The 27267-nt window shown below is 36.8% G+C and overlaps 1 protein-coding gene across 1 annotated transcript in view; it reads right to left on the bottom strand.

The window, feature by feature from the left end:
* The window catches only part of LOC131985253 (collagen alpha-1(XXVIII) chain-like), a 34318-nt gene extending 16866 nt beyond the window's left edge, over positions 1-17452 (bottom strand). Inside the window, exons 1-10 of the mRNA XM_059350293.1 lie at positions 17374-17452; positions 14652-14794; positions 12471-13036; positions 11622-11642; positions 9618-9677; positions 6661-6714; positions 6519-6563; positions 4345-4371; positions 4118-4162; positions 3981-4025 (exon numbers count right to left, since the gene is read on the bottom strand). Coding sequence (XP_059206276.1) covers positions 3981-4025; positions 4118-4162; positions 4345-4371; positions 6519-6563; positions 6661-6714; positions 9618-9677; positions 11622-11642; positions 12471-13036; positions 14652-14778 — 990 coding nt within the window. The 5' untranslated portion in view covers positions 14779-14794; positions 17374-17452. The remainder of the gene's footprint in view (positions 1-3980; positions 4026-4117; positions 4163-4344; positions 4372-6518; positions 6564-6660; positions 6715-9617; positions 9678-11621; positions 11643-12470; positions 13037-14651; positions 14795-17373) is intronic.
* Positions 17453-27267: the final 9815 nt, after the last annotated feature.

Raw genomic sequence — 27267 nt, 5'->3', positions numbered from 1 at the left:
CCAGTCACACACATATTTTGGAGAAGTTACTTCCTGTCACAGTCACATGACCACCGTCACATGACCACCAGTATACGTCGCTTAGGGATTTAATGAGTTAATGTAAAGCATAAAGCTGAATATGGGAGATTATAGAAGATGTACAGGTTTGAATCTGGCTTTGAAAACATGCCGCTTAGGTTTAACTGGTGACTCTAAATTATCCGTAGGAGTGAATGAGAGTGTGAATGGTTGTCTGTCTTCATGTATCTGCCCTGTGATAGTCTGGAGACCTGTCCAGGATTTATTATTTTTAATTTATTTTTTTTAGATCAACACAAAGAGATCCTTATGTCACAATATCAGCATTAATAACCAACACAAATTATAGGCCACCAGCTACAGGGTGGTTGTGAAGTAGACAGTTGGCCACTGGACTCTTCAAACTAGACCATTTCTATTATAATGCTGGCTGTATGGAGGGGCTGAACTGGGCTTTTGTAGTGTAGCTCCAGGAAAAAGCATGCTTTAGAACAGGGGTGTCAAACTCTGGCCCGTGGGCCAAATTTGGCCCGCAGTATAATTATATTTGGCCCGCGAGGAAATACCAAATGACAACCAGAGCTGGCCCGCCGGTATTATACAGCGCAAATAATACTACAAATCCCAGAATGCTCTGCTCGTGTTTTGGCTTGAACACAGTAGATCAGTGTGTAGCAAACTGAGCAACAATTAAAGTTGTCTTTATGCACTTTTTCTTGCTAGTCCAAGGCATGGGCTTGAATGGTTGCACATTCATTGAAGGATATTATTATTAGTCATTTGGTTTATTATTGTTATTTAATTCTTACATTTATTTTTAGCCTGTGGAAAAAGATTACTGTTAAATTTAAATTTAAAGAAGGCCGCATATAAAATAAAGGGACATACGATTTTTATTTAAATTTTATTTAAGAAATGAATGCCATTGATGTGTTTGTTTGTTTGTTTTATTTGATATTCGATTTTGCATGTTTGCAATATTAAGTTATACCAAGCTTTGCTTGTTCCATTTCGTTTGAACTTGTTTAGGTCAATTTTTTCAATAAATATCAATGTTGGCCCGCAAAGTTTTAAATTTTGGCCCACTGTGTATTTAAGTTTGACACCCCTGCTTTAGAAAATCAAATCTAAAAGAAAGAAAAATGTCAATAGGCAAAGCTGTTCCTTTAAATTGAGATAATCTCATAATTTGGGGTCTTTTTCAAGCTGTTCACGGACTTGTGGATACTGATACCGCGATGGTGTATACTTTGGTATTCCAGTTTTATGAATAGACTTTGGACAGTGTGTGTGTAGGGACATTTCATGGGAACTGGAGACAGATCTGGAGGACATAAAACCTTATGGCACTCAGACGATGGCTGCTGTTGTTCTACCAGTGCTGAAGGGGGCAATAAGCATTTAAGAAGAGAGGGAATTGATAACATGTGCCCAAATCCTAATCCTCTGGGACAACGTCTGCTCAAAGACTACAACCAAACATTGCAGGCTTGGATTCCCAGCTTTGGAAAGGCTACATTAGGAGAGGGATAAGACCTAATCCACAGCTCACATTCCACAAGTGCAGAGCAGGAGATGGACTCAGAGTGTGTGGCTTCCACCGCGGCCCTGATTGTTTCAGCGCGGATGTGGGAGAACACAGGAATCTTTCAATTTGACCACACACCCATTCAGGTATGAAGAATCATCCACAGAGTTCTCCTCAATTTAAACTTCTACTTTGAAAGAATATTAACCACACACTTTGCTGGTAATTTCCTAAAAGAATAGGTGACATTTTGGGAAATGCACTTTCTTTCTGAGAGTTAGGAGAAGAGCCATATCTCTTATATATATTTGCAGCAGCAAGACTTCTCACAAACACCCGACGCAGAGAACACATCACTCCAGTCCTCGCAGCATTACATTGGCTCCCCATCCGTTACAGAATTCAGTTTAAAATCCTCTTTATTACCTATAAATCTCTCCATGGTCTAGCTCCACTTTATATTTCAGAACTCTTAACCCCCTACTCTGCACCAAGATCCCTCAGATCTCAAAATCAGATACTGTTAAGCGTCCCACGGTCTAGGCTCAAGACAAAGGGAGATCACGCATTTACTGTCTTAGCTCCAACACTGTGGAACAAGCTCCCCCTCAGTATCAGAGCAGCTGAGTCTGTGTATCATTTTGAAAAACTTTTAAAAACCCACTTGTACAGAGTGGCATTTGTGCAATGATTTCTAACGTTCTTACACATATTTTAATTTTGTATCCTATTATTTTTGCTTGTTCACTGTTTTTGATGATGTTCTGTTATTTTTGTTTTAACTGTTGTATTGCATCCATGATAATGTACCTTGTAAAGCACCTTATAACCCTGGTTTTGAAAGGTGCTATAGAATAGTAATAAATAAATATCAGTCTCATTGATGTGTGTTAAGTACTGAGCAAGAGTCAGGATGTGGTTAGCCTAGCTTAGCATAAAGACTGGAAGCAGGGGGAAACAGCTAGCCTGGCTCAAAGTTTCAGCAAAACATTTATCAGCACCTCTACAGCTTCAACTAATTCAGTAAGCACTGTCTGTCCAGTGCTTCTGATACACATCTTCTAGCACTCATTGCCAGATATGATCAGGATTAGGGGTGGGCGATATGGCCCTAAAAGATTATCAAGACATTTCAGGGCATTTTTGCGATAACAATATTCTTGACGATATTACAAAATACTGAAAAATATATAGAAAATATGATAAATAAACAAAAAATGTTCAACAAAATATAAATCAACCATGAATTTAAAAGTGTAGAAGCTTAACAGTTTCAAAATACAAAAAAAAATACTCTTGAGAATTAGCAAATAATACCAAATGTACATTTTGTACATTTTTAAGTAAAATGCATTAATCTCATGCACTTTGAGAGCTAAATGTGAGCAATCACCTCACATAACATTATTCACAGTCAACAGGGCTTTCCTCTAGGACATGGAGCAGCCAGACAGTGTTGAAAAATAGCTGGCTAGGGGGTCCGGGGGCATAAAAGCCCAAACTTGGTGACCTCTCACACATTCTAATGCCACTATGATCATATACACTGATCTTAATCATTGCATATTTTAAAGAAATATTGTAACCCTTACGCCACTACGTCAAGAAAGAGGAATGTTGTCAATATCATTATATGCATTTTTTTTTACTTATAAAAAAAACAAACCTGGTATAATCGTGAAAGATACGATATGGCACACCCCTAATCAGGATGCACAGGTTTTTGGGTTTGGTATCTGCACACAATGTGATGCGGTGCGCATGCACACACACACACACACACACACACACACACACACACACACACATTGTGCTGGTGTTTTGGGCCTTTTCTACATTTCTATCTGTGTATGGAATTGATTAAACGGACATTATATATGGTGTTGATGAGCGTGTTGGTCAGTGTTTTTATAAACTTTCAACACATGATTTCAGTCCTTATCCTAAGCTAAACTAACCCCATCTTGACTTCAGCTGTCTACTTCAAACACAGACATGAAATTGTTTTCAACTAATTTTACTGAATCCTTTAATTTATGCTCAGTCCTTTTTTTCCAATGAATTATTACATCTATTTATTTGATGTTTAAGTCACAACATGGTGGTTACAGTGCATATTCTCTGACTTTTAACTGAACTGCCTTCAATGTGCCTGTATGGATTCTCAGACGTGTGTCATAACTCTATAATGACTTATAAAGATTCACATGTTGTCAAATATAAATCATTTAAACTTGTGATTTGAATGTAACTCAACACCAAATAGACTTCCTGTTTATTTTTGTCCAATGTGAGGGGAGACATCTGAGCTATGACACAACAACTTTTAACTGAGTTTCTGTGTATAATAATGTCCCCAGTCTTTTATATATTAGTATGCTCTATACAAAAACAGTATTGGTTAATGGGATACAATTTTTAAAAACTTCACCTGCTCTCCTCTTGGGCCCCTGGGTCCCTGAGGTCCAACTGCACCCTGAGGGGAAAAAAAACACATCAGTGTAGTAGTATCATTATATTTACATCTCTAGGCCATAAAAAAACAGATAAATAAATAATGAAACCTACCTGTTCTCCCTTTTTACCAGGGGCACCACATTCACCCTCCTCTCCCTACAAATTGCAACCAGTAAAGATACAGGTAAGAGACAACTGGCAGAGTCACAGAGTCCTTTAAAAATGCATAGAATAGTTAAGATGTGCTTTTTTTACCTGGATTTGGCAGCTGTGATTCATCAGGAATAAAAATTGTATTTTTACAATTTATTGTCAGTAACAATAATAACAATACATACCTTTCCCCCTTTGCTGCCATGTCGACCCTACAGAAAGAGAAATTTAAATTAAACTTCAAATCAGGCAGTTGATTGTCCACTAGCCATCATACTGCTGCCATAGAAAACCAGCAGCTGTCACACAGCGGATTTCATAGATGGCAAAAATATTTGCTAATTGTGGCGTAGCTATGTACATGGTCACCAATCAAGTTGGAAAAAAAATATTTTTTACTTATTTCTATGAAATGATTGGGAAAATGTGATTTATTGTTGACACATAATGTGTATATCTTCTCGAAACTTTATTAATCAATTTCTTCCAAACATATCACAATAAAAATTAAACCACGATTAATAGAGGATTGTGTCTGATAAAAGAGGTGATTTTTATTTAATAATTTCTAATATTATGAGTTATTTACCTATGCAGTTAGTAACATTTTAGGAAGTGCAATTGTTCTCAGATAGAAAGATTTATAAATATAAAGATATTCATATTGAATTTTATTCTTTACTAATTGTAATATTTGTGTATGTTCTCTATGTGTGTAGCGTGAAGGGACTACAATTTATATTTAAATGTGCAATCCTGTGTTCTAAAATGACAAATACACAGGTTTTAAAACTTGCAACATGGCAAATAAATAGTTCCAATGCATGTATTTTTAAACCTTGTTACGAGCAAACCTAGCATTCCACTCCTTATGCTAAACTAAGCTTTTTGCCTCTTGGCTCCTGTTCTTAGTGCACATTCAATCGATTCATCTTAATCTCTCATTCATGGAAAGCAAGCAAATAAGTGTATTTTCCAAAATGTTGAATTGAATAGAGGGTATCATATCCTATGCAGAGTGTAACGCCTTTGGGGCAAATATGTGACATATATATGTGCAGGTTTTTAATAGCGGGAAAAAATGCTAAAATATGCGATAGACTCCCTTTCCATTGCCAGTAGACAATTATGTTTTGTTTTTTTTTTCATTGTCACAAACACAATGGAAAACCTGTTCATTAAGAGAGGTTTAGAAGAAAAAGGGCGAAAACTAACGTGTCCACCTGGGTGTAATGTTAACATCACTGCCGATCTGAGCTAGAGTCGATCAATACCTGACTACTGTAGAATAATTTGTCATTTGAATGATTGCTGATTGTAACCTTTCCAACTGAGACAAAGACAAAAGACGAATGTTAGTGAGTGTTAGTGGGTTTTTTGTCCCGTGGGAAAGAGACACAGTCAGAAACCTAAGAAGAGGTGCAGTTTCTCAGAATAACTAAAATACTCCACGCAATGTGCCTAAGTGTACACAAAAAATAATCGCAATCACCACATTACTTGCTCGAAGACTTATTCTTTTAAAATGGTCTCACTCTTCCCCCCCGACTCATAATAAATGGATTCAGGACGTTCTGCAGTGCATTACACTAGAGAAAATTAGGCTTTCCTTAAAAGGGTCCTCAGGCAGTTTCTATAAGATGTGGCAGCCCTTTACCACATACAATGAATCTCTGAATATTGTAGCAGAAACCTGTTTTTTATTTTTTTTACTATTTATTTATTTTATTTTTTTATTTTATTTACTTATTTATTTTTTTACTTATTTATTCCTTATTAATTATTTATTCCTTATTACTTTATTTTCAATATTCATATGTATATGTATATGTATGTTTTTATTTATTTATTTTTATTTATTTATTATTAATGGCTATGTATCTGTATCTTTCCTAAGTATTATGTCTCTTCGCTTTCTGTTCCCTTGTTTGTAACCTGTGCCTTGCACATGTATGTCGTGAGTATGAATGGATTGAATGTGTGTAGTTCAGGGTGGGTGGTTACATCTGGGCTGATATGTCCATAATAACTGGATCTTAAGCTTGTTTTGGAACCATTGTCTTTTGTAAGAACTGAGATCCTGACTGTTTGTAAAGAAAGAAAAAACCAATAAAGAAAGTCTGGATTAGAATAACTAAAATACAACTACTTTAGCCTGCAAAACTGGCCCGTTGCTTCTTACTAGACAACATTATTTAACAATGCAGTGTTTTAGTAGTGAAATAATGATGGGGAATTGTCAATATGATTCTTTTGTTGCTGCCTTCTTGCTTTTCAATCTAGAATAAAACAGAATACCATGCTCAGATTGACAGCGTGACCCAGGCATTAGAACTTTGAAAAAATATTTGATGATTACCTCAAGGCCCGCCATTCCTGGACGTCCATTAATGCCAGGTTCCCCCTACAGTGACCGAGCCCAGACAAAACAGCACGTCAAACAACACTTCATGGATTCTTTCTGTTGCTAGCGCTGGATTACGGAGACAATAGAGACTTACGCGAGACCCCTTTGGACCTGGAGCTCCATCAGACCCCGGCTCGCCTGGTTTCCCCTAGATGAAAGAAAAGGGAGAGATTATGTCCAAAGAGAATATTTGGGCCCTCTTTTAGTTTGGACTCCATGTGTGTTTAGGCAAAGGTAAGACAGGTCATTCTCAGGGTGACCTGTCTGTAACCCCTGTCCAACAAAAACCTCCATGTCAGTGCGGCAGGTTCTCAGATCATCTCAGCTGGTGTGTTTGCTCGTGTTTAATCTTCCATCATTGACCTTTGCTTCTTTCCAACGGCCTCTCTACCAATGAAAACAGACCTTTTATCTGGCCTCTGTACCACCTGCTACACTTACATTGTGGGAAAAATTTCTTTTCTCTGTGGTGCTTTGAATGCAGGCCAGATGCACCTGCTGGTGGAGGCCGCCAGCCTGGGTGCTGAGGCTGAGAGAATACCATGAATAACAAGCCACTGTGGAAGGCTTACTGGGCTTTGTGAGGCTAAGAGAGAGACTTTCAACCAGAAGACAGCAGACCCGACCACATCTAGGCTGTATAATGGTGCTGAAATAGTGTCACATTGCCCAAACATACCGTATTTTCCGGACTATAAGTCGCTCCGGAGTACAAGTCGCACCAGCCATAAAATGCATAATAAAGAAGGAAAAAACATATATAAGTTGCACTGGAGTATAAGTCGCATTTTTGGGGGAAATTTATTTGATAAAATCCAACACCAAGAACAGACATGTCATCTTGAAAGGCAATTTAAAATAAAAATAGAATAGAGGCAACAACAGGCTGAATAATTGTACGGTATGCTTACGTTACATGACACAACTGAGAACGTGCCTGGTATGTTAACATAACATATTAAGAGTTATTCAGATAACTATAGCATAAATAACATGCTAAGAAGTTTACCAAACCATCCGTGTCACTCCAAATAACTAAAATCCAAAATCTTCTCCGCTAACTCTGCTAACTCCGCAGGTAGAAGATGCGGCGCTTCTTCTTCTACGTCGCTTACGTCAGACTCATCCTCATACTCGGCCTAGATCGCCCTCTTGCGGTTTAGTGTGAAAATAACATGTGAAATGATATACCGGTAATAATGTGTTAATAATTTCACACATAAGTCGCTCAAGAGTATAAGTCGCACCCCCGGCCAAACTTTAAAAAAAACTGCGACTTATAGTCCGGAAAATACGGTATTTGCTTGATATCAGGCCAGTACAGCAGCTTATTCCCTCTACTCTCATGAGAAAGTTGACTTTCTCTCGTGCCATGTTTCTGACCCAACATGGTCTCACAGGAATCCGTGAAATAGCCACGGATTTGCTTAACTCAAAATCCGTGGAATAGCCACGGAATCACTCAAATTTCCGTGAAACTGACACGGATTTCGCTACAATGCAAGTTAATGACAGTCATATCCCGTGGCTATTCCAACATACAAAGTGATTATGTACATTCACTGAGTGAATATTTAGAAAATAAAACATATATTTCTCGCTAGAAATTTGATCAAAATCCATTTTTATGCAGAAACTAAGCCAAAATATTGATTTTTTTCACTAAAAATGAGAGAACTGTCCGCCATGTTTTCTGTTCTGACTGCTGGAACCTTGAAAGTAACGTGACTTGGAACAAACCAATAGCCACGGGATATGACTGTCATTAACTTACATTATAGCGAAATCCGTGTCAGTTTCACGGAAATTTGAGTGATTCCGTGGCTATTCCACGGATTTTGAGTTAAGCGAATCCGTGGCTATTTCACGGATTCCTGTGAGACCAGGTTCTTCTGACCAGTAGGTTTCTGTTTCGTTTCTGTTTCGTATCTGTTTATTTCGGTCAATACATGTCATCAAAACAAAAGCAACAAACCAGAAAAAAAAAAACATTGATCAAAGTAAACAACATGTAAACAGAGAGAGAAAATTGATGATAGACCTTTGGACCGAAAAGGCTGAATCATAGCTTATTACGCCTACCCTGTTACAACTCAAGTAAATTTAAAAATTTGAAATGTACAATCTGTTATTTATCAACAAAAGAAATAAGCAGTCACAAAAGAGAGAAAAGAAAGTACATTTGTAAAACACTCAAATGCAAATCAACTAACTACAAGCAATAGCTTCAAATTCAATTAAGTACAGACATTCAGGGTCCATATAGGTCAATACTAGGGCAATACGGCCTAAATCTATGTCAAAATAGTTTGACAAAACAATACAAACTAAAGTCCACTTCCTCAACTCAACTCAACTTTATTTGTAAAGCACTTTAAACCAACCACAGCCGCAACAAGGTGCTGTACACTGAAAAAAGAACCAACTTAATTGAATTGTTTCATTTGGTAACACCTAAATGAATTAAGTTCTTTTAAATTAATTTAAAATCAATTGTGTTAATCTAACTTATTAAATTAATTTGAAAGAACTTAATTCATTTAGGTGTTACCAAATGAAACAATTCAATTAAGTTGGTCCAACTATTTTCTTTTTTCAGTGTACATAAACAAACAGAACAAGAGACAATAAAATAAATAAAACAGGAATAAACACTAAAATAAATAGATTCATTGCTTTTTAAAAAACTATTTAAAAAACAATAAATAAAAGCAAACCATGAAATACTAAAAACAAGAGCAGAGTCTCATGCGTGGTTAAAAAGCCAAGGAATAAAAACAGGTTTTAAGATGAGTTTTAAAAATGGACAGTGATGGACAAAATACACCACTCTATTACTTGAGTGAAATTCTGTCTCTCCATCTATCTATTATTAACACACCAGGTTATACATTTTGTATGAAATACAAAAGAATGTGGTGATTTATAATTTAATATTTAGAAGAAATGAAACACAGATTGTGTTATACAGTAGATGTGCACCTAAAGACTGATTAAGATGTAGTACAGGACGATTTAAAGGAGCTATTTATTATACTATAATATACTCACAGGGCTTCCATGGTGACCCCTCTCCCCTGTCTCACACAGACAGGTCTTTGGCTGTGGGCACTAAAATGAAGACATGGGGGGAAAGTCAAAAATATAAACAAAATTATCAACAGTATGCTTTAGATTTAAATGAATGTAACTTTGTGTTTTGTACTGTTTAATTCCTGCACCTATAGGAACAGTATAGCAGGGCAACACTGTTCTATATTGTAATACAGTTTTTCTCAGTCGCTTCGGTACATTTTTCAAATCATGCTTAACATTTGCAAAAGAGTAAGTGCATTTATCTAAACAATTCACACTCATAGCACCTCATAATGGATTGTGTGTGAACCTGCAAAATGCTTAAAATCCTTCATTTATCGATCAAAGGTAAATTAACATGTCAGAGCCATCAGAATGAAAAGTCCTTCTGTCACTGTCAAAATATTTTGTTATGTTATATAACTTTGTAGTCCATAAGTATAAGCTGATGTAAACTATGGCTGAGGTTTTGATGAAAATGCACAAAGCTGCACATTTTCTATATGGCATATTTCAATGTCAATAGTACAAAGTTACATATTAGTATATGTGGGAGATTGATTGCAAGAGATTGGACAGGATTCATGTTTATACCTTTACTTTTTGTACTCTAATTTGTTGACAGAAAACATTGCACTGCACAAAGGAAAAATAGAAAATCAGAAATGTAAACATAGGAGACACATTGGTTGATAACACTTTGCACATTCCCCTTGATTAGTGAAAGTAAAGATTCACCTGAGAGCAATTCAGGTCACATTTACAAAAAGAGTCTAAAAGAAATGTTAATAAAATAAGATTTACAGATTACAGCAGCTGGTTGAACTATTTTGCAGTTTGAGTGACTAGTGCAATCACCTTATACCTATAGATGTTTTGAGGGATTAAACTATTCAGTTCATATGTCACAGTTCAGCTCCACACTCTCACACTCTCACCTGTTCACTCAAGAGAAAAAGTCGCAGATTTACAAGATTTGAAGGGGTGAATCTGCGCGAAAAAAGTCGCAGATTTACGAGATTTAAAGTGGTGAATCTGCAAGAAAAAAGTTGCTTTCTTTCCCACTTCTTTCTCGTAAATCTGTGACTTTTTTCCACGCAGATTTGCCACTTTAAATCTCTTAAATCTGCGACTTTTTTTCTTGTAGATCTGCCATTTTAATCTAGTAAATTTGCAACCTTTTTTTTTATTTTGGATATCCGCTGAAGTTACCAAATACGGTTCTTCGCCTGATAAGCCCAACTCCACTCACCTGTTCACTCAGATCATTAATCAAGCCAGTATAAAGACTTATGACTCACACACATTTAAAAAATTGTTCATTGCATTCATGCCTGACTTTCCAGCGTTTGCTTTTGGACAGATTTCCTGTTGCCGACCCTGCCTGTCTCTGACTCTCCTGCTTCATCAATTACCAGTAATTGCCTCAGCCTTCTGTCCTCGACAAGTTTTGCCTCTGCTCCTCCTGGTTTCTGCCTGTTCCTGTGGCGGTGTGGCGTTTCCCTGCCTCAACTGCACTGAGTGAGTCCACCTGTGTACCACATCGGGCTCCTGTCTACTCATCTGCTTCATTGGCTACGCTCCCAGCCCTGCTTTTCACAGTACGGCAACCCTTCTGTGAACTCTTCTGTTTGCGTGCCTATGTACCCGGCTCGATTCTCCTCTTCTGGGTTTTCTGAGTCCTCCCCTTAACCCACAGAGTCTTTAACTTGCCTCATTGTTTTAGACTGTACTGCCACATACTTATTGCTGAGTTCCTTGCCGCTGCTGTCATTTTGCCAACGTATTTGCAATTTTTCGCATTTTCGTATTTTCGCAAGAGTGAGAAATTGCTTTTATAACATGAAGATGATGTCAAGGTTGAGAATTTCAATTCTGTTCTGAGAAATGTACCAAATCAACTGAGAAACTGTAATAAATAAAACAATGAAGTGAGTAAATAAGCACAGCAAGATTTTTCAAACACTTTATAGTACTTACCCCAGTTTTGACAATTGTGTTCTGAAAAAAAAAGAGGGAAAGTTAGCCAGTTACTCATAGTTCAATCCTGCAGATATCATAAACATACCAAGACCAACATAACACACATTAGAGGTACGTCATTTATTATAAAAGACATCCTAAGTTTTCATTGTAAACAGAAAGTGTTTTTTAACGGTTTATAAAAACACTGTGTGAATCCTTGAGGCATATATATATATATATATATATATATATATATATATATATATATTTTTTTTTTTTTTTTTTTTTTTTTTTTTTTTTTAACATTTCCAGTCTTATTTCATGTTTTGAAACTTGCATTGTATGTTTTATGGTTTTGCCACAGCCTTCTACCTCAGTGGCACCTGCTGTGCTCTCATTGGAATGAATGGGGCCTTCTAACTCTAATCCAAACTGTTTCCCATATCTTGTTCTCTTTCTCCCTCATGTTCACACCACAAACTGCATACTGTGTGTATATTATCCTACAGTATCTATTTGTTTTCTTTATCTATAACATATATCTGATTTAATTGCTTATTTAGTAGCAGTTTAATAGTTACATTCCAGTATATTTGTGAGTGCATCATCAGTGAAGCTTCACACTTAAAACACTGATTCTAGAGTCACAATTTGAGGATAAATGTGAAAAATGGACTGATTACAGAAGATGAGAAGAGGACGCCACCATTGTCACTGAACAATAAGGACATTGATATAAGAATGAGTGTATGACCATGTATGTATGATGTGCCCTGACACTGTAATTGTTGAAAGGAAAAAATGAATAAAAAATAAGTTACAAAAAAAACCCACTGATTTTATTGTAACACAGACATGACTGACCAGTTCATTGAAGAGTCTGTCATCCAGCTGGCTGTCAGTGAGGCTGAGGACGTGCTGCTGTGGGGGGGCGCTGGCTATGGATCTTAGTTTTGTCCCCATGGGACTGTCCCTCAGCAGGCCTGACAGCCTGATGGTGAACACCCTGATGTTGTGCTGTTTGGCCTCAGCAGCAGCCGTCACAGCACTGGGGCTGCGTGGGTGGTCCGTTCCATCCGTCATCAACAGCGCCACCCTCAGGCTGCTGGAGGACGTCTCGCGGCTGAACACCTGTGTGGCGTTAGTGATGGCGTAGGCGGAGTAGGTGCCGTGGCCAATGAAAGTCATGGAGGCCACCCGGCTCTGGAAGACGTCCAGGTCCTGCCAGTCTCTGAAGTTGTGCTCCACGAGGACAGTGCTGCTGTACTGCAGGGCGGCCAGGCGCAGACGCAGACGCCAGCCGGCTGACTGGAGCTGCATGAGCTTAGTGCTGAAGCGCAGGATGAAGTCTTTCTGCTGCTCAAACATCAGAGATTTGGCTTTCTCTGAACTGTCCACGATGAACATGATCTCCACCGGGCAGATCAGGGCTAGGCAGGAGCCAAAACACAGCATGCTTACAATCTAACAGCAACCATTTAGAGATGTTTAACCCTTTATCAGGCGAAGAACTATATTTGCTAACTTTAGTGGATATCGAAATTGGGGTCGAGAAAAAAGTTGCAAATTTACTAGATTAAAGTGGCAAATCTACAAGAAAAAAAGTCGCAGATTTACGAGATTTGAAGTGGTGAATCTGCGCGAAAAAAGTCGCAGATTTACGAGATTTGAAGCGGTGAATCTGTGCGAAAAAAATCGCAGATTTACAAGATTTGAAGCGGTGAATCTGCGCGAAAAAAGTCGCAGATTTACAAGATTTAAAGTGGCAAATCTACAAGAAAAAAAGTTGCAGATTTACGAGATTTAAAGTGGTGAATCTGCGAGAAAAAAGTTGCTTTTTTCCCACTTATTTCTCGTAAATCTGTGACTTTTTTCCACGCAGATTTGCCACTTTAAATCTCTTAAATCTGCGACTTTTTTTCTTGTAGATCTGCCACTTTAATTTAATAGTAAATTTGCAACCTTTTTTTTTATTTTGGATATCCGCTGAAGTTACCAAATACGGTTCTTCGCCTAATAAAGGGTTAAACAATTGGTACAGTGATAAATTAAAGCTTCTAACATCTATCTGAGCATCTGTGTATTTCAGAAAGCAGTAGCCTCCATTGTTCCATTCTTGGCCTCTACTGACCATTTGGTATGAATTATCATGGTGAACAGAGCATGGTTACAAATTATTTTTGAAAACCTGATCTGAGCTAACACTTGATTGAACTTTTTCCTGGACACACCATTTTAGTCAATGACAGGACAACTTGGAAACAAATGGGTGGATTTTCAATAGAACTTGACCAATAAATTGGTCAATATTATTGAATCCTGTTAACTTATTATTAATCATCTTGTATACTTAAGATGAGTAATAAGAACTTCCAGTACAAATCATCATCCTTGATCAAACTGTTTCTCATGGATATATGCCTTAAAAAGCCAACATCTCTAGCTCTATTTTTCAAGAAAGCCAGAGTTTTCAAATATGATTATTTTGTTCACACCTGCTAATTACAGCAGGCTGTTTACACAGAGCAGAGAGGAGAGTACAGGAGAGGTTGTAGGTAGAGAATCTAAAAGTGCAAATGTTTCAATAAGTATAGCATGTGGAGACCCAATGTGTTTTCCAAAATGTATAATACTTGTGGGCATATCCATTTTTATTCATTTAAAAGAATATATTATTTATCAGAGAAATACATCCTGTGTTCTTTTTTATGATTTATGTAATTTTAACTGTGTTATTCTGCACATTTTGGAGATGTTCACACTAGCTATGATTGTGCTGATTCCATAGAGCTGCAGGACAGTGAAAAACAAGGCCACAGTAAAATATAAAAAGGAAAAAACACCGGGAAACGGCCTGGGGTTCAGATGGTTAGTCATATAACATTTAATAAAGGCTTAGTTCTTAAAAGACATGGCATTGAGTTCATTTATTGCAAGATGTGCAATAATCAAACATCATCAGTCACTCTAGGATAACCTATACATGAGAACTGAATCTTTGGACAAGGTGATGATACAGCATTGCTATATTACATGGCAACTTACTTTTGGCCTCATTAATGATGATGCGGCTATCATCTCTCTGTCCTTTCCTCCTTCTGTTTTGGCATCTGGTTGGGCTTGATAAGACCACAATAAGGACCAAAACCTTTGGGAGCCACCACATATTCATTGTTCCAGTTGTTCACCTGAAAAAATGTAGAAAAAGATTATATAACAGCATTAGGGTTTTAGGGGTTTCTTAGTTTTATTTATTTATTTATTTTATTTTTTTTATTAATGAAGAAACAATGAAAAAAACAGTGGATTACTTATTAGGAGCCACAATATGAAAACAAAACACTAAAACACAATTCTAGACAACAAAGACATATTTACAAATTAGACAATGTACACACAAATAACATACAAAGAATAATATAAAGGATAAATTAGTTTTATATCAGACGTAATAACAGAAGACATCTGTCCATTGACATCAGCCATGCAGCATCACTTATATCAGGGGTGTCAAACTCTGGCCCGCAGGCCAAATTTGGCCCCCAGTGTAATTTTATTTGGCCCACGAGGCAATACCAAATTATTATATTATTAATGTAAATTAATGACATTGATGTGTTTTTTATTTTAAATTTGATTTTGCATGTCTGCACTATTTAGTTATATATTGTATGTTTATAAGCGTTGCTGGTTCCATATTTAATGTTAAAGCAAAACATGTTTGGTATATATTAAAAGGTTTATTTGTTCAATGTTGGCCCGCGATTTTATTCAAGTTTTAAATTTTGGCCCATTGTGTATTTCAGTTTGACACCCCTGACTTATATCCACACTCAGTTACAGGTAGCAGTAGTTTCACATGGACAGAAGAGGGAGACAAGACTGCAACGGCAACTCAAAGTTGAATCCTTCCCTCAGCATCCTCGGCATCCCCATCCCTGAGATCACACTTTATAGCCACATTATCACTATTACATCTGCCTCTGTGGCTTCATCTGCAGCACCAACCACTACAGTTTCTGCTCTTGTACTGCTAATACTAGTGTTGGTATAATGTTGCAACTACTACAAATACTGCAGTTTCTGCTGCTAACCAAACATTTTTATGCTGTATATTCATTTTTATTCTGTACTGGAATTCTACTCCTTAATACATACTCCTTCTTTAGACACTTTATTTTTTATTGTATTTTTATATTTTATTGCTTGAAGTATGCCTAGGTTGTTCTTATTTAATTGTGTTGTTATTGTCTCTGTGTGTAATGCTGCTGCTACACTGTAATTTCCCAGCTTGGGATAAATAAAGTATATCTATTCAATTTTCAATTCAATTTTTTCAATTCAATTGGCTTTATTGGCATGACGTAACAATGTATATATTGCCAAAGCAAGCATCAGAAAAAAGATAACAAGATAAGGAAAGCAATATTTACAATAAATAATTATAATTATGTTATTAATTTTAAAAGAAAAACTAATAACAATAAAAGAAAGCAATATTTACAATCATTGAATTACAATAAACATATAATTTATAAAATCTAACTGTCTATCTAACTGTCTATCTATCTATCTATCTATCTATCTATCTATCTATCTAATACTACCACTGTCACTCCTCTACATTCCAATGCTGCTTATGATGATACTTTTACTGTTGTTGCTATTATACACGGTCGCCCATAAAGTTGGAATAAAAATTGTTTCCCTCTTTTCATGGAATTATTGTGACAATGTGATTTATTCTTGACAGATAAATTGTATATCTTCTCAAAACTTTAATAATCAATCTCTTCCAGACATATCACAGTGAAAATGAAACCACAATTAATAGAGGATTGTGTCTGAAAACAAAACTATTCCAACTTTATGGGCGACCATGTATATAGTAGCAGCTAGTAAAGTTGGACAATATTATAATACGCACTCACAGACAACATTTATCCACCATCAGACATTTCAGAAATCTGTTAATACTGTGTACTGTAACTATTCCTTTGAAAATTGTGCTTTTGTGTGAAGTCAATGTGGATAAAACCAAAGTACTTTACATTTGTCAGGTAAGAATACACATTCCTGTGTGGTTATTTTTTATTTATTTTTGCTTTTTTATTTATTTATGTTGTGCATTATTACATTTCTACAATATCAGTACAAAACAGTGGAGAAGTTGCTGCAACCCCTTTATGTAGCACCACCCTTCCCTGTGATTAAAGTAATATAATATAATATATATATATATATATATATATATATATATATATATATATATATATATATATACATATATTCATGTGTGGTTATTTTATCCAGACACTGACAATATCTTAATTAAGTTTATGCTAAATATATATATATTGATCATTTCATAAAATTGCATATAGGCCTACCTTATTTCTATCACCTACTCTAAAATAGGCCTATTACTAATATCAGCTACTATTAATTACTTGTATTGATGCAGTATTAGTGCTGTTACTGTTGATAATTGTACTGTAATATTCCAACTGCTCCTGCAACTAAGACAGATATTGGATTATACTTATACCAGTGTAGTAGTCATACTTATATTTTAATTTATACTGTGAAATGTGCTACCCAAGTCAGTTGGCCCTGAATTGCTGCTGTCGCTGGTATCACAACTACAGCATATGAACTATTTAAAGATAAATTAAAACAAGTCCAATGGTATTTTCAACAACAAAAACAACAGTCAGTGTCCACATTAGTATGACAACAGCCGTTTAACAGAAGTTTCTCCACGTACCTGTGTGTTGGTAAAGTCAGAGCTCCAGGTTAATCCATCAGCGAGATGAACGCGCTGCAGACTGCCTCAGACTGCTTCAGGGAGAGTCTCTGCCCTTGATCCAAACCTGCAGCAGACACACCGGTGACAAGCCACCCGCATTATGACAACTAACACTTCCTGTTAGTCCCTTCACAACAAAACTTTACAAGAGAAACACAGCACCCTACTGTTCTTTTTGAAAGTCTTTTAAAATAAAAGATGTATTCCATGGTTAACGTCATGACTTCATTAATTAATTAGGAGTAGCCTATATTTGGAAATGTGAATACTGTATTTCTGCATAGCGCCAACTACTTGTATTTTGAAGGCAAACTGACGGCGCTTTGTTCAGTTACTGATTTTAATGAAACGACTGGAAAAGTAATACTACAAACTTAAACTTACTGTAAGAACATGACATTTTAATAATAATATAAGTAATATCCCTGATATGATAATGCAGGAAAAGCACAGAATAATTATCAGCTAACTGTAAAAATGTCAGCTATTTAGTCTAAACTATCAGCCATATACTACAGGCTGGTTGAAATTATTTTAGTCTAGACCTCAATGTTCAGTTTACTACTACTAAAGTGACCTGATAGAGTTTTTATGTTCTATATCTTTGCAACAAATTATTTTCATCATTCCAGTATTTCATTCAGTATTTTATTCCAGTTTTCCTTAATTTTTTTAATAAAATCCCTTTTTGTGTCACTACCCTTCTAATGCACAACATGGGTCAAAAATGACCCATATCCATTTTTTAGCTAAGTAGATTGCTAAGCTAATTACTTAGCTAACTTATGGGATAAGTAGCTTGCTAAGCTAACTTATTGGCTAAGTAGCTTGCTAAGCTAACTACTTAGCTAACTTCTTGGCTAAGTAGTTAGATTAGCAAGCTACTTAGCTAACTTCTTAGCTAAGTAGTTAGCTTAGCAAGCTACTTAGCCAAGTAGTTAGCTGTGTAATAATACAAAAACTGTTTTTCCTTCATAAAGTATGAGAGGCAAAATGGAAATAGTGATCTGTTGTTATCAAAAACAAGATATTTAAATAATACTTGAAATATTCAATTATAAAATAAGTTAATATCAAAAGATAGAGCACACAGCAGCATTAAATAACATGGGAAATTAATGCAGGTCATTTTTGACCCATAGCATATCACTCCCATTCTCACCTACCTTCACTGGCTCCCTGTTATTCTACCTGTGGAATCAATTTGTCTTCAGGTATTTCTTATGAAGCCCCTGTAGGTATGCACTATGTTATTTTCCAACACTTTCAAAATAATACTTGTTTTGATAAGTAAAACTTTAAAAAAAATATATTAAAGGGTATCAGAACTCGTCTCCTACTTCATAATACTCTTCACCTGTACTCTGTAAAACTGAGAGTACTGTTAATGCAACAACCATCTACCACTGGAGAGAAAATCACAATAGCAAGTCTGCTCATGAGCCACTGATTCAAATATGATACAAGTATATACTAAAAAATGACTCACAGGGTAAAAAAGAGAGAACATGGAGTCTGGAGTTAAACTGACATGTGGTTCATGAAGATTGGGGCAGATAAAAACGGAATGTTTCGTATGTCTCAAACCTAATCTTTATGGAGTCGTATGCTGAGTGGCAACCTGAGAAGCGGCTGTGAGAAACTGTACCTGGAGGATGTCAGATTGAGAAAGTTCAATGAGCTGCTCTCATAAGTCATACAGACAGGCTCAGATAAGGCCTCATGCCCAATTCCTAACATAAATCATTGATATGTCTGAAACCTGCCGCTTCTTCTCACTGCAAAAAATTACCAATAATTCACCTGCAACCTCAGAGAAAACATTCCTCCACAGAACCTCTCCTTTTAATTGCATTGCTGCTATGCAATACACTGTGCTCTGAATTGACCTCATGGACATTTAAAAACTTATTTGCATAATACATGGTAAATGTCTTTTTTTGCTTACTAAAAGGTTGGAAGTATGCTGTGTGTTTACATTCCTGATTGGTTTATTGTGACCTTAAAGACACAATAAAACAACAGGTTGTCTAGTCAAAACCTTCACAATAAAATTATAACACATTTTGGATAAGAGAAAGTACTGGAACTAGAAGTAAACAGAGATGTTTTTTGTTTGTTTTTTTAATTACATTTTTTTCCCTCTCACTGCTCACGTCTCACTATATAAAATATAATGACATGAATCATGTAATCAAGATGCAGCTGTTCAATAAGGCTTCCTCTGCAACCAATACAAATGTCTCTTTTAAAGCTGCATTAATAGATTACTTGCATGCATGCTTGCTTTATGTACATGTATGTTGATTTGTTATTGGAAGCCAATTAACAACACAGTAGTAAGAGGACCACACACATATTCAAAGTATGTATGAATGTGCTGACATCCTGCAGTGTGATTGCTGAGTGTGCTGTCCTAGACTCACAATTCTTACCGTTTTTCTGCTTTTCCTTAACCAAGTTTACCAGAGTCGTCAAAAGGATGCTAGCGCTGGTGAATTAGCCGTGCGCTACCTGTATCCCAAATCACACACTTGGATCTCCTCCCTGTAAAACAATGGGGGGTGCTGAGTTTTTCTGGGGAAACTGGATGTTTCTGGATAAGCCAAATAAATAACACCGTTATCATCCATCGTTATCAACACACCCAGACCATACTTCGTCCTTCACAATAAAATACAGTGCAGTAAAAACACAGATGTACTTTAAGATCGTCACCAAGTGTTCTTACTGCTTTCTCTCATCAGAGTTATTTTCATATTGTAATTAGACATGGAAATCTCCATGTACATAAATTAAATTTCACATGTAGATTGTTAAATATAAATCAATTATACCTACACTGGTGGTGGCGATCTTATTCGAAATGACCGTGAAAACACCAGAAAATGCAGCATTGCAGATGTGTCAGATTTGGGATCTATAGCTATACATTACAATCAACAGGAAGCCTGGTGCATGACATTCATACAAGAGTGACTCGTGTGTCTAATCACACACCATGGCTGTGACAAAGCGTCTGTATCTGACCATTTGGCAGTGACACCGCGCTCCAATTGCATAGGGCTCCTCTTGCCCTGAAACATCACTATGACAAACATAAAATTATTTTAACAAATAAATTATTTTAGATATCACACAGCAATAAATACGTTTTAAAAGAGGCAGTGGACAGGATGAGTGTGAAGAAACCTGGCCCGGGTGCCTGATGCTGCTCACTGTACGGGAAGAGACGGGTGGTAATGTTGGCTGTGGCACACTGTCTGCAGACAGCTCTGCGTTAAGACAACACAGCCAGGCGGCAACAACACCAATACCAGACTGGGAGTTGAGAGGGTGCTTCCTGCTTCAGTTCAACATATTTTGATAAGACCAACAGGCTTTTTACAGCACACTGCTGCACGCCCAGACACTTTGTGGACACCAGCCGGCCATGTGGAACGCTGGGAATATTGCCACAGGAAATATATATCACAGGCTAACAGTTTCTACATGAGTAATAAGAAAAAACTAAATCAATCAAGGAATTCATTCATATACTGTTGGAGAGAAACTGACCTTGGGAGCAGTAGCTTTTCAGCTGCATTCCACAGCCTGGTGGGGGCCGTGAGACGAACTGGACCTTACAGGTTGTGATTATTCCAAATGAAAGAAAAGAGTGTGGGGAAACAAGATACTTTGACTATTTAAAACAATATCCATATCATATCAGGTCCTAAACAATCATCTGGTTTAAAGATGTAATTGGTTATGCTTGTTTCTTTCTGCTGAGGGTTGTGGCAATGATTATGATAATGTATTTGTGGTTCAACTTTTGGTGCAATGCATCATCTGGCAACACTGTGCTGACCAATCAATGCATACACACCTTCACAATATTTACTTTCTAACAGAAACTAAGTTTAAGAGTTTTTACTGTGTTTTAAATTGATTTTTAGTGTTTGACAAGCTTTAAAGAACATTATCTATTACTTTTTTCACAAAGTAGATGTGGGTGATTAGTCCAACAAAACATATAAAATGAAAAACAGCTTTTTCCTCTATAAATTACCTTGTGTCAGTCTATTTGGATTTGAAAGTTTGATTTTGTTTAATCCTCTTGACCCTCCTTAACAGTGAAAAAGGAGGCAAGGTCTAAATTGACCCCAACTGTGAGGAATCCAGCAGAACATGAGTTCAGACAGGAAGAATTATGTCTTTGTATGATTAGGCATGGTTTTATTATATTTACTCCCCATGCATGCTCACTCATAAATCCTTGCTGTCATTGTCTGGGGCTGTCAATCATGTTATCAGCTGTGCACATCTACTTTGGTGGCCTATCATCTTGCTGCTTCTTCTTATGAAAATAAGATTCTCTCTCTCCCTTAGTAGTTTATGTTGCTGTTATGCATGTCCCTCCACCTCCTCATCACCACTGAGTCTTACATATTCATCAGCTCATCATTCATCAGTCCCATCAGCCTACCGATCAATAATATAATCAGATATTTAGAATATTTATAACAATCTGAGTGGGGCCATTCTGCATAATGAGTACTTTTACTTTTGATACTTTGAGGACATTTTGCTCCTACTTTTGTACTTTTACTTCAGTAAGTTTTGAATGCAGGACTTTTACTTCTGGTGGAGTAATTGTGGTATTGGTACTTTTACTTAAGTACGGGATCTGAATACTTCTTCCACCACTGCTATCAACAACACAGGCACTCACACAGTAACACAGTAAAGTGCTTCTTGAGGCTGTCAAAGCGTCACCAAACTTCCAACAGAGACTCTAACAGTCTGACAGTAGCTTCTCACTGCTGGTTCCCATATTATACTGAGTGGTAGTCAGTTAGTCCCCCCTCTGACTGAGATTTGTCCAGTACATTTAGTGTATACACTGCAAAAAAAGAAAAGTTGGGTGAACTCAAAATTTCAAGGCAACAAACTTCGATAAAATTTTAAGTTGGACAATTAAACTAAATATTTTAAGTTTTGTTTTTGAGTTTGCTCAAATCTGAATTCAGATTTTTGTCAACTCAACTGTAAGTTGTACTAACTTATAATTTTACATTGTAATAACTTTTAATCCTTTCTTCTGCTAACTTCTGCAATGTGCTGAATTGGCGCGATTGTAACGCTGCTTTGAAATGTCAGCTAATGTTGCGACCACAATTTTGAGTTAGCATTGATATGCTAATGGCTACTCTTATAGCTGTAACAAGCAGAGCCGCTAGCATCAGTTAGCCGCTAGCATCAGTTAGCCGCTAGCATCAGTTAGCCGCTAGCTTTAGCTAATGACCGAATTTCACCGTTTTCCCGCATTTCACAACAAAGAAATAAGAGTTAGCAGAACTATTGTCCCTTGTTTTGAACTCCAACTTAAAGATATAAGTAACAACAACTCACAAAGTTGTTTTTGATCATACAACTGGCTTCCTTTGTTGTGCTAACTTACATTATTGCCCTAAATGTCAATAATTTATATTTTCAAGTTTTACCAACTTAAATCGCTGTTTTAGGCCAAAAAATACAAGTTGGCTTTTTTGCAGTCCAAGTACTACTTGGAGCATCAAAGTTTTATCTTATGTGTCTCAATGTAATGTGTCTCAACAAGCTAAACAGTAGCACTCTGGTTTGTCCACCACACCCATCTAAGTTTATTTAACCTTTGTGGGAACATGAAAAGTTCTCCGAAAACAAAAAATAATAAAATGCCAAACTGTTTTTTTGATATGCAAAATGTTTCCGATGTGGCAAATGCCAGCATAGTTCTCAGACTTGTTCAAGCAACTTAGCTTGAGGCAAAATTTCAAACAGACTTTGGTTTAGCTGAACTCGTTGTTATTCTTTTGAAAGAGAAGCATTGTTTAAATGTAGCTTCAAAGTGCCACATATCGCTATATATCTACAGCATAGCTGGCTTCAGAGACAGTTTTAGAGCCTGTGAGTGCTTCCATGAGGAGGTTGCAGGTTTCTTGAACTGGTTCATTTGTTAAAGCCCCCTGTGGCACTTTGTCAGGCCTGACAGCCTCTTACGCTTGGGTCCAAAAGCCCCGCTCAGGGGCCCTGATAGGCATGTGATAGATGTGCAGAAGTTGTTTTAGACATGTTGGCTCACATTGCATCATGAAAATTTACTGCATTCACAGGCAACTACTGAATAAAAAAATCAGTGTCCACCTTGGTATGTAGAAGATGAACTTATAACCTTTGGAGGTATGATTATAGGTTAAAAACAGTGACTTTTACAAGGTCCACAGCTCAGTCTAGCAGTTATTGTGGTCATGTCTCGGTTAACAAGCAGACCAGAATGGCATCGTAACCCCATCCCAAAAAAAGGCTTCTAAGGAGTTAATCTTAAGAGGGGAATTTACATGTATGACTGATAATGACTTACACAGTGTGACAAAAGGAGACAGTACACTGATATATGGGTGCCATGATGAATTGGGTAGAAAAGTGCTTTTTAAGGAAACCAGTCAGCATGGACCCACCAACTAGATCAAGAGGGTCATTTTATTTGACAGTTTCAGTGGTGTCTGCATGCCTATGGAGCTATTAACTCACTCAAAGAATTTCACTTCACAGCTTTAGTTCACCACTAAAAACTAAATCAAAAGTTTGTCCAAATGTCTGAATAAAACAAGGAATACTTAGACTTATACTATGGTCTATTTCAATTAAGCAGCACCAATATTTTCATATAACATTGGATTCAATGAGGGCGACAGCATACGCTGTTCTCATTCATATTCAACTTACAATGCACTATGATTTGTTACAAACCACATAATTGTAAGCCATGAGCCAGCACACACAGGTCTCCTCTGAGTAGGAAGTCAGGTGACATACTATAAAGAGTGCCAAAGACGTCGGATCAGCAGTTTCACACTTCCTTGCTGAGATGACGTGAAGCGCCAATATATGTCAATTATTGCATGAGCAGTAGTCTGATGTACACATCAGAAGTGCTGGTTAACAAGCAAATCTGCTCCTCCTCTCTTTTCTAATTACATAGACAGAGCTAATCTTTATGGTCTATCTGTCTGTCTGACTGCTTGTGTGTATGTGTGTGTGTTCACAGCAGTCACATACTGTATGAGCGGTAGACGTCTCCTCTCTTTCTCCAGGAGAGTAAGGCAGAGAGCCAAAACAATGGACTGTTTATAAAGAGGCATGTATCAGAATCAGAACACATATATCATATATAACTTTGATGTCACTTATAATAGATTATCAGTGTGTTTTCTTGCCTGATTTGGTGGTGAAGTACAAAATAGTCCAGCTGCAGATCCTGAGCCAGCAACGGAGCTCGGTGCTCCAGTGTGCCCAGTGTAAACAACCCAGTTAGTTGACATGGGCGCTGAAAGGAAGCTAACCGAAGGAGGTTGGGGTGGATGGATGGATCAAACAAATTAACACACGATTTTCACGCAGGAGACTGCTAATACACTACATAATAAACTTATATTAACCCAAGTAGCTTTGTTCCCTAAACAGGTCAACACTAAAGCAGCTATTCTCAACCTTGGGATCGGGACCCCAATTGGGGTCGCGAGATGATTTCTGGGGGTCGCCAAATCATTTTGGAAGTCAGCTCTGTCTCCACTGTGTTAAAGTGTTCATGTGTTAATGTGTTTAAGTCTTTTTTGGTCACTTAATTTCTTTTTTTTTGTGTGTGTTTTTTTTGTCATTTTGTGTCTTTTTTGATCATTTTGTGGTCAATTTGTGTCTTTTTTTAATTAATGTTTAATGTTTGCATTGACACCAGTTAATTTATTTACATATACCTAAACTATATTTTTCACATTTTATTTGATTTAACTAATTTTTGTTTCCCACCTAATAAACTCTATAAAAAAAAAGGCACTTGGCCAACAGATTATATTAAATGTATTTATAAATCTTTAACATATGAACTATATGCAACATATTACATACACGGTCTGACTGTGTAGTGCTTTCGACTCAAACTAAAAATATTTCCTGCAGGTCATGAAGAAGAAAATAAAAACTTGAGAGAAATCAAAAACTCTGTTTTGGGTCCTTAGGACGCATATTTAGTTCAGTATAAATCAAACTTGATGTCTCTAAATGCAAAAAGAATGAGTTTTACAATCAAATCAATAATTGTATCCTCTTTTAAATGGCAGTTATTAGTTTGAATGAACAACTGCATGTTACACTTACAGTGTAGGTGTGAAGGAGTGAAAACTTGCCTCTTTGTGTCTGCCTGTGATTAACTGGTAACCTCTTGCTAAAAGTCAGCTGGGATCTGTCCCCTGCAACCATCCAAGGATAAGTTGTTACAGATGTAACATATATAGATGGATGACTTATATGAATATGCCTCTTTACTGGTTGTGCTCTCCTTATATAGCTTGTTTTGTCAGACCAGAAATCCACAAAAAAACTTTCCCCGACATTTAAGTTGCTGAGCCCAGTGAATGTTTGGCACTTTTCTTGCTAATTGATACAAAAGATAAAGTGATTATCAAATCACTGTCAGTTAAATACTTGATATTGATTGACTTAACCAGCTATTCTCAACCTTGGGGTCGGGACCCCAATTGGGGTCGCGAGATGATTTCTGGGGGTCGCCAAATCATTTTGGAAGTCAGCTCTGTCTCCACTGTGTTAAAGTGTTAAAGTGTTTTAGTCTTTTTGGTCATTTAATGTCCTTTTTTTGTCATTTTGTGTCTTTTTTGGTCATTTTGTGTCTTTTTTGGTCATTTTTTGGTCATTTTGTGTCTTTTTTTGGTCAATTAGTGTCTTTTTTGGTCAATTTGTGTCTTTTTTGGTAATTTTGTTTCCTTTTTTTGACATTTTGTGTCTTTTTTTGTCATTTTGTGTCTTTTTTGGTCATTTTGTTTCTCTTTTGGGTCATTTTGTGTCTTTTTTTGGTCATTTTGTGTCTTTTTTGATCAATTTGTGTCTTTTCTTTGGTCATTTTGTGTCTTTTTTGGGTGATCTGGACTGTGCGTGTGAGATCAGTGAGCGGGGTCACGGACAACATGCATGGTAAATTCGGGGTCGCGACTCAAAAAGGTTGAGAACTACTGGACTAAACTACTAACCAACCAAATGTGTCAGAACTAAGGTTGAAACATGTGACCAGAGTGTAGCTTTGTATTAGTTAAAATGCTGCCTTAAACATTATAAAAAGATTTAGGTCACAACCAAAAGCTTGTGATCATGACCTAAATCATTTTATGAGCCAAAGTAAAAAAAAAAGAGAGAGAGGGTGAGAGGAATGGATGATGTGTGTGCAGGATTTGACAGGGGATGTGGCAGAAAATGAAGACGTTTCCATGACAAAGTGTGTGAGATGGAAGCGATAGTGTGTGTGGATGGAAGCAGATGGAGCAGATGCTGCAACATTAACAGCAGTGTCTCAACTTGCCGGAACATGGCAGCTGCCTTCCTCCAGGCTACTGCTCTCCCACCCATCAACAGACTGACTGTGGCCAGGATATAGCTCTTTACAATGGTTGACTGTATCACCCCGCCTCTTTGGTAGTGATATACATCCAAACATTGGTTTGCCATAAAGCTATATTTCACAGTGATCATTTCCTCCTTGATCACATTTTTGGCATAATTCTAGTTGGTACTTATCATTCTGTTGAAGGATGAGGCTTACAAATTAAAATTCTGTCAACGTGCACTAGAACCTTTAGGGCTCTGGAAAAAATGTATCATGTTACATAATAATTCATTACAAGCTCTAATAAAAACTAATCTAATAATTCTGTAAGATTTCCTGTTCAACAACTTGTTAAGGCGAATACATTACATATTGAGATTGAGATTGCAAAGGCCTAGCAAGTGTCTCAACGACATGAAGGGTAAAAAAAAATAAAT

The sequence above is a fragment of the Centropristis striata genome, chromosome 14 (assembly GCF_030273125.1).
Source record: "Centropristis striata isolate RG_2023a ecotype Rhode Island chromosome 14, C.striata_1.0, whole genome shotgun sequence".
NCBI lineage: Eukaryota > Metazoa > Chordata > Actinopteri > Perciformes > Serranidae > Centropristis > Centropristis striata.
Note: the sequence above shows the minus strand (reverse complement) of the source record. Positions and strands in the feature narration are given on the sequence as shown.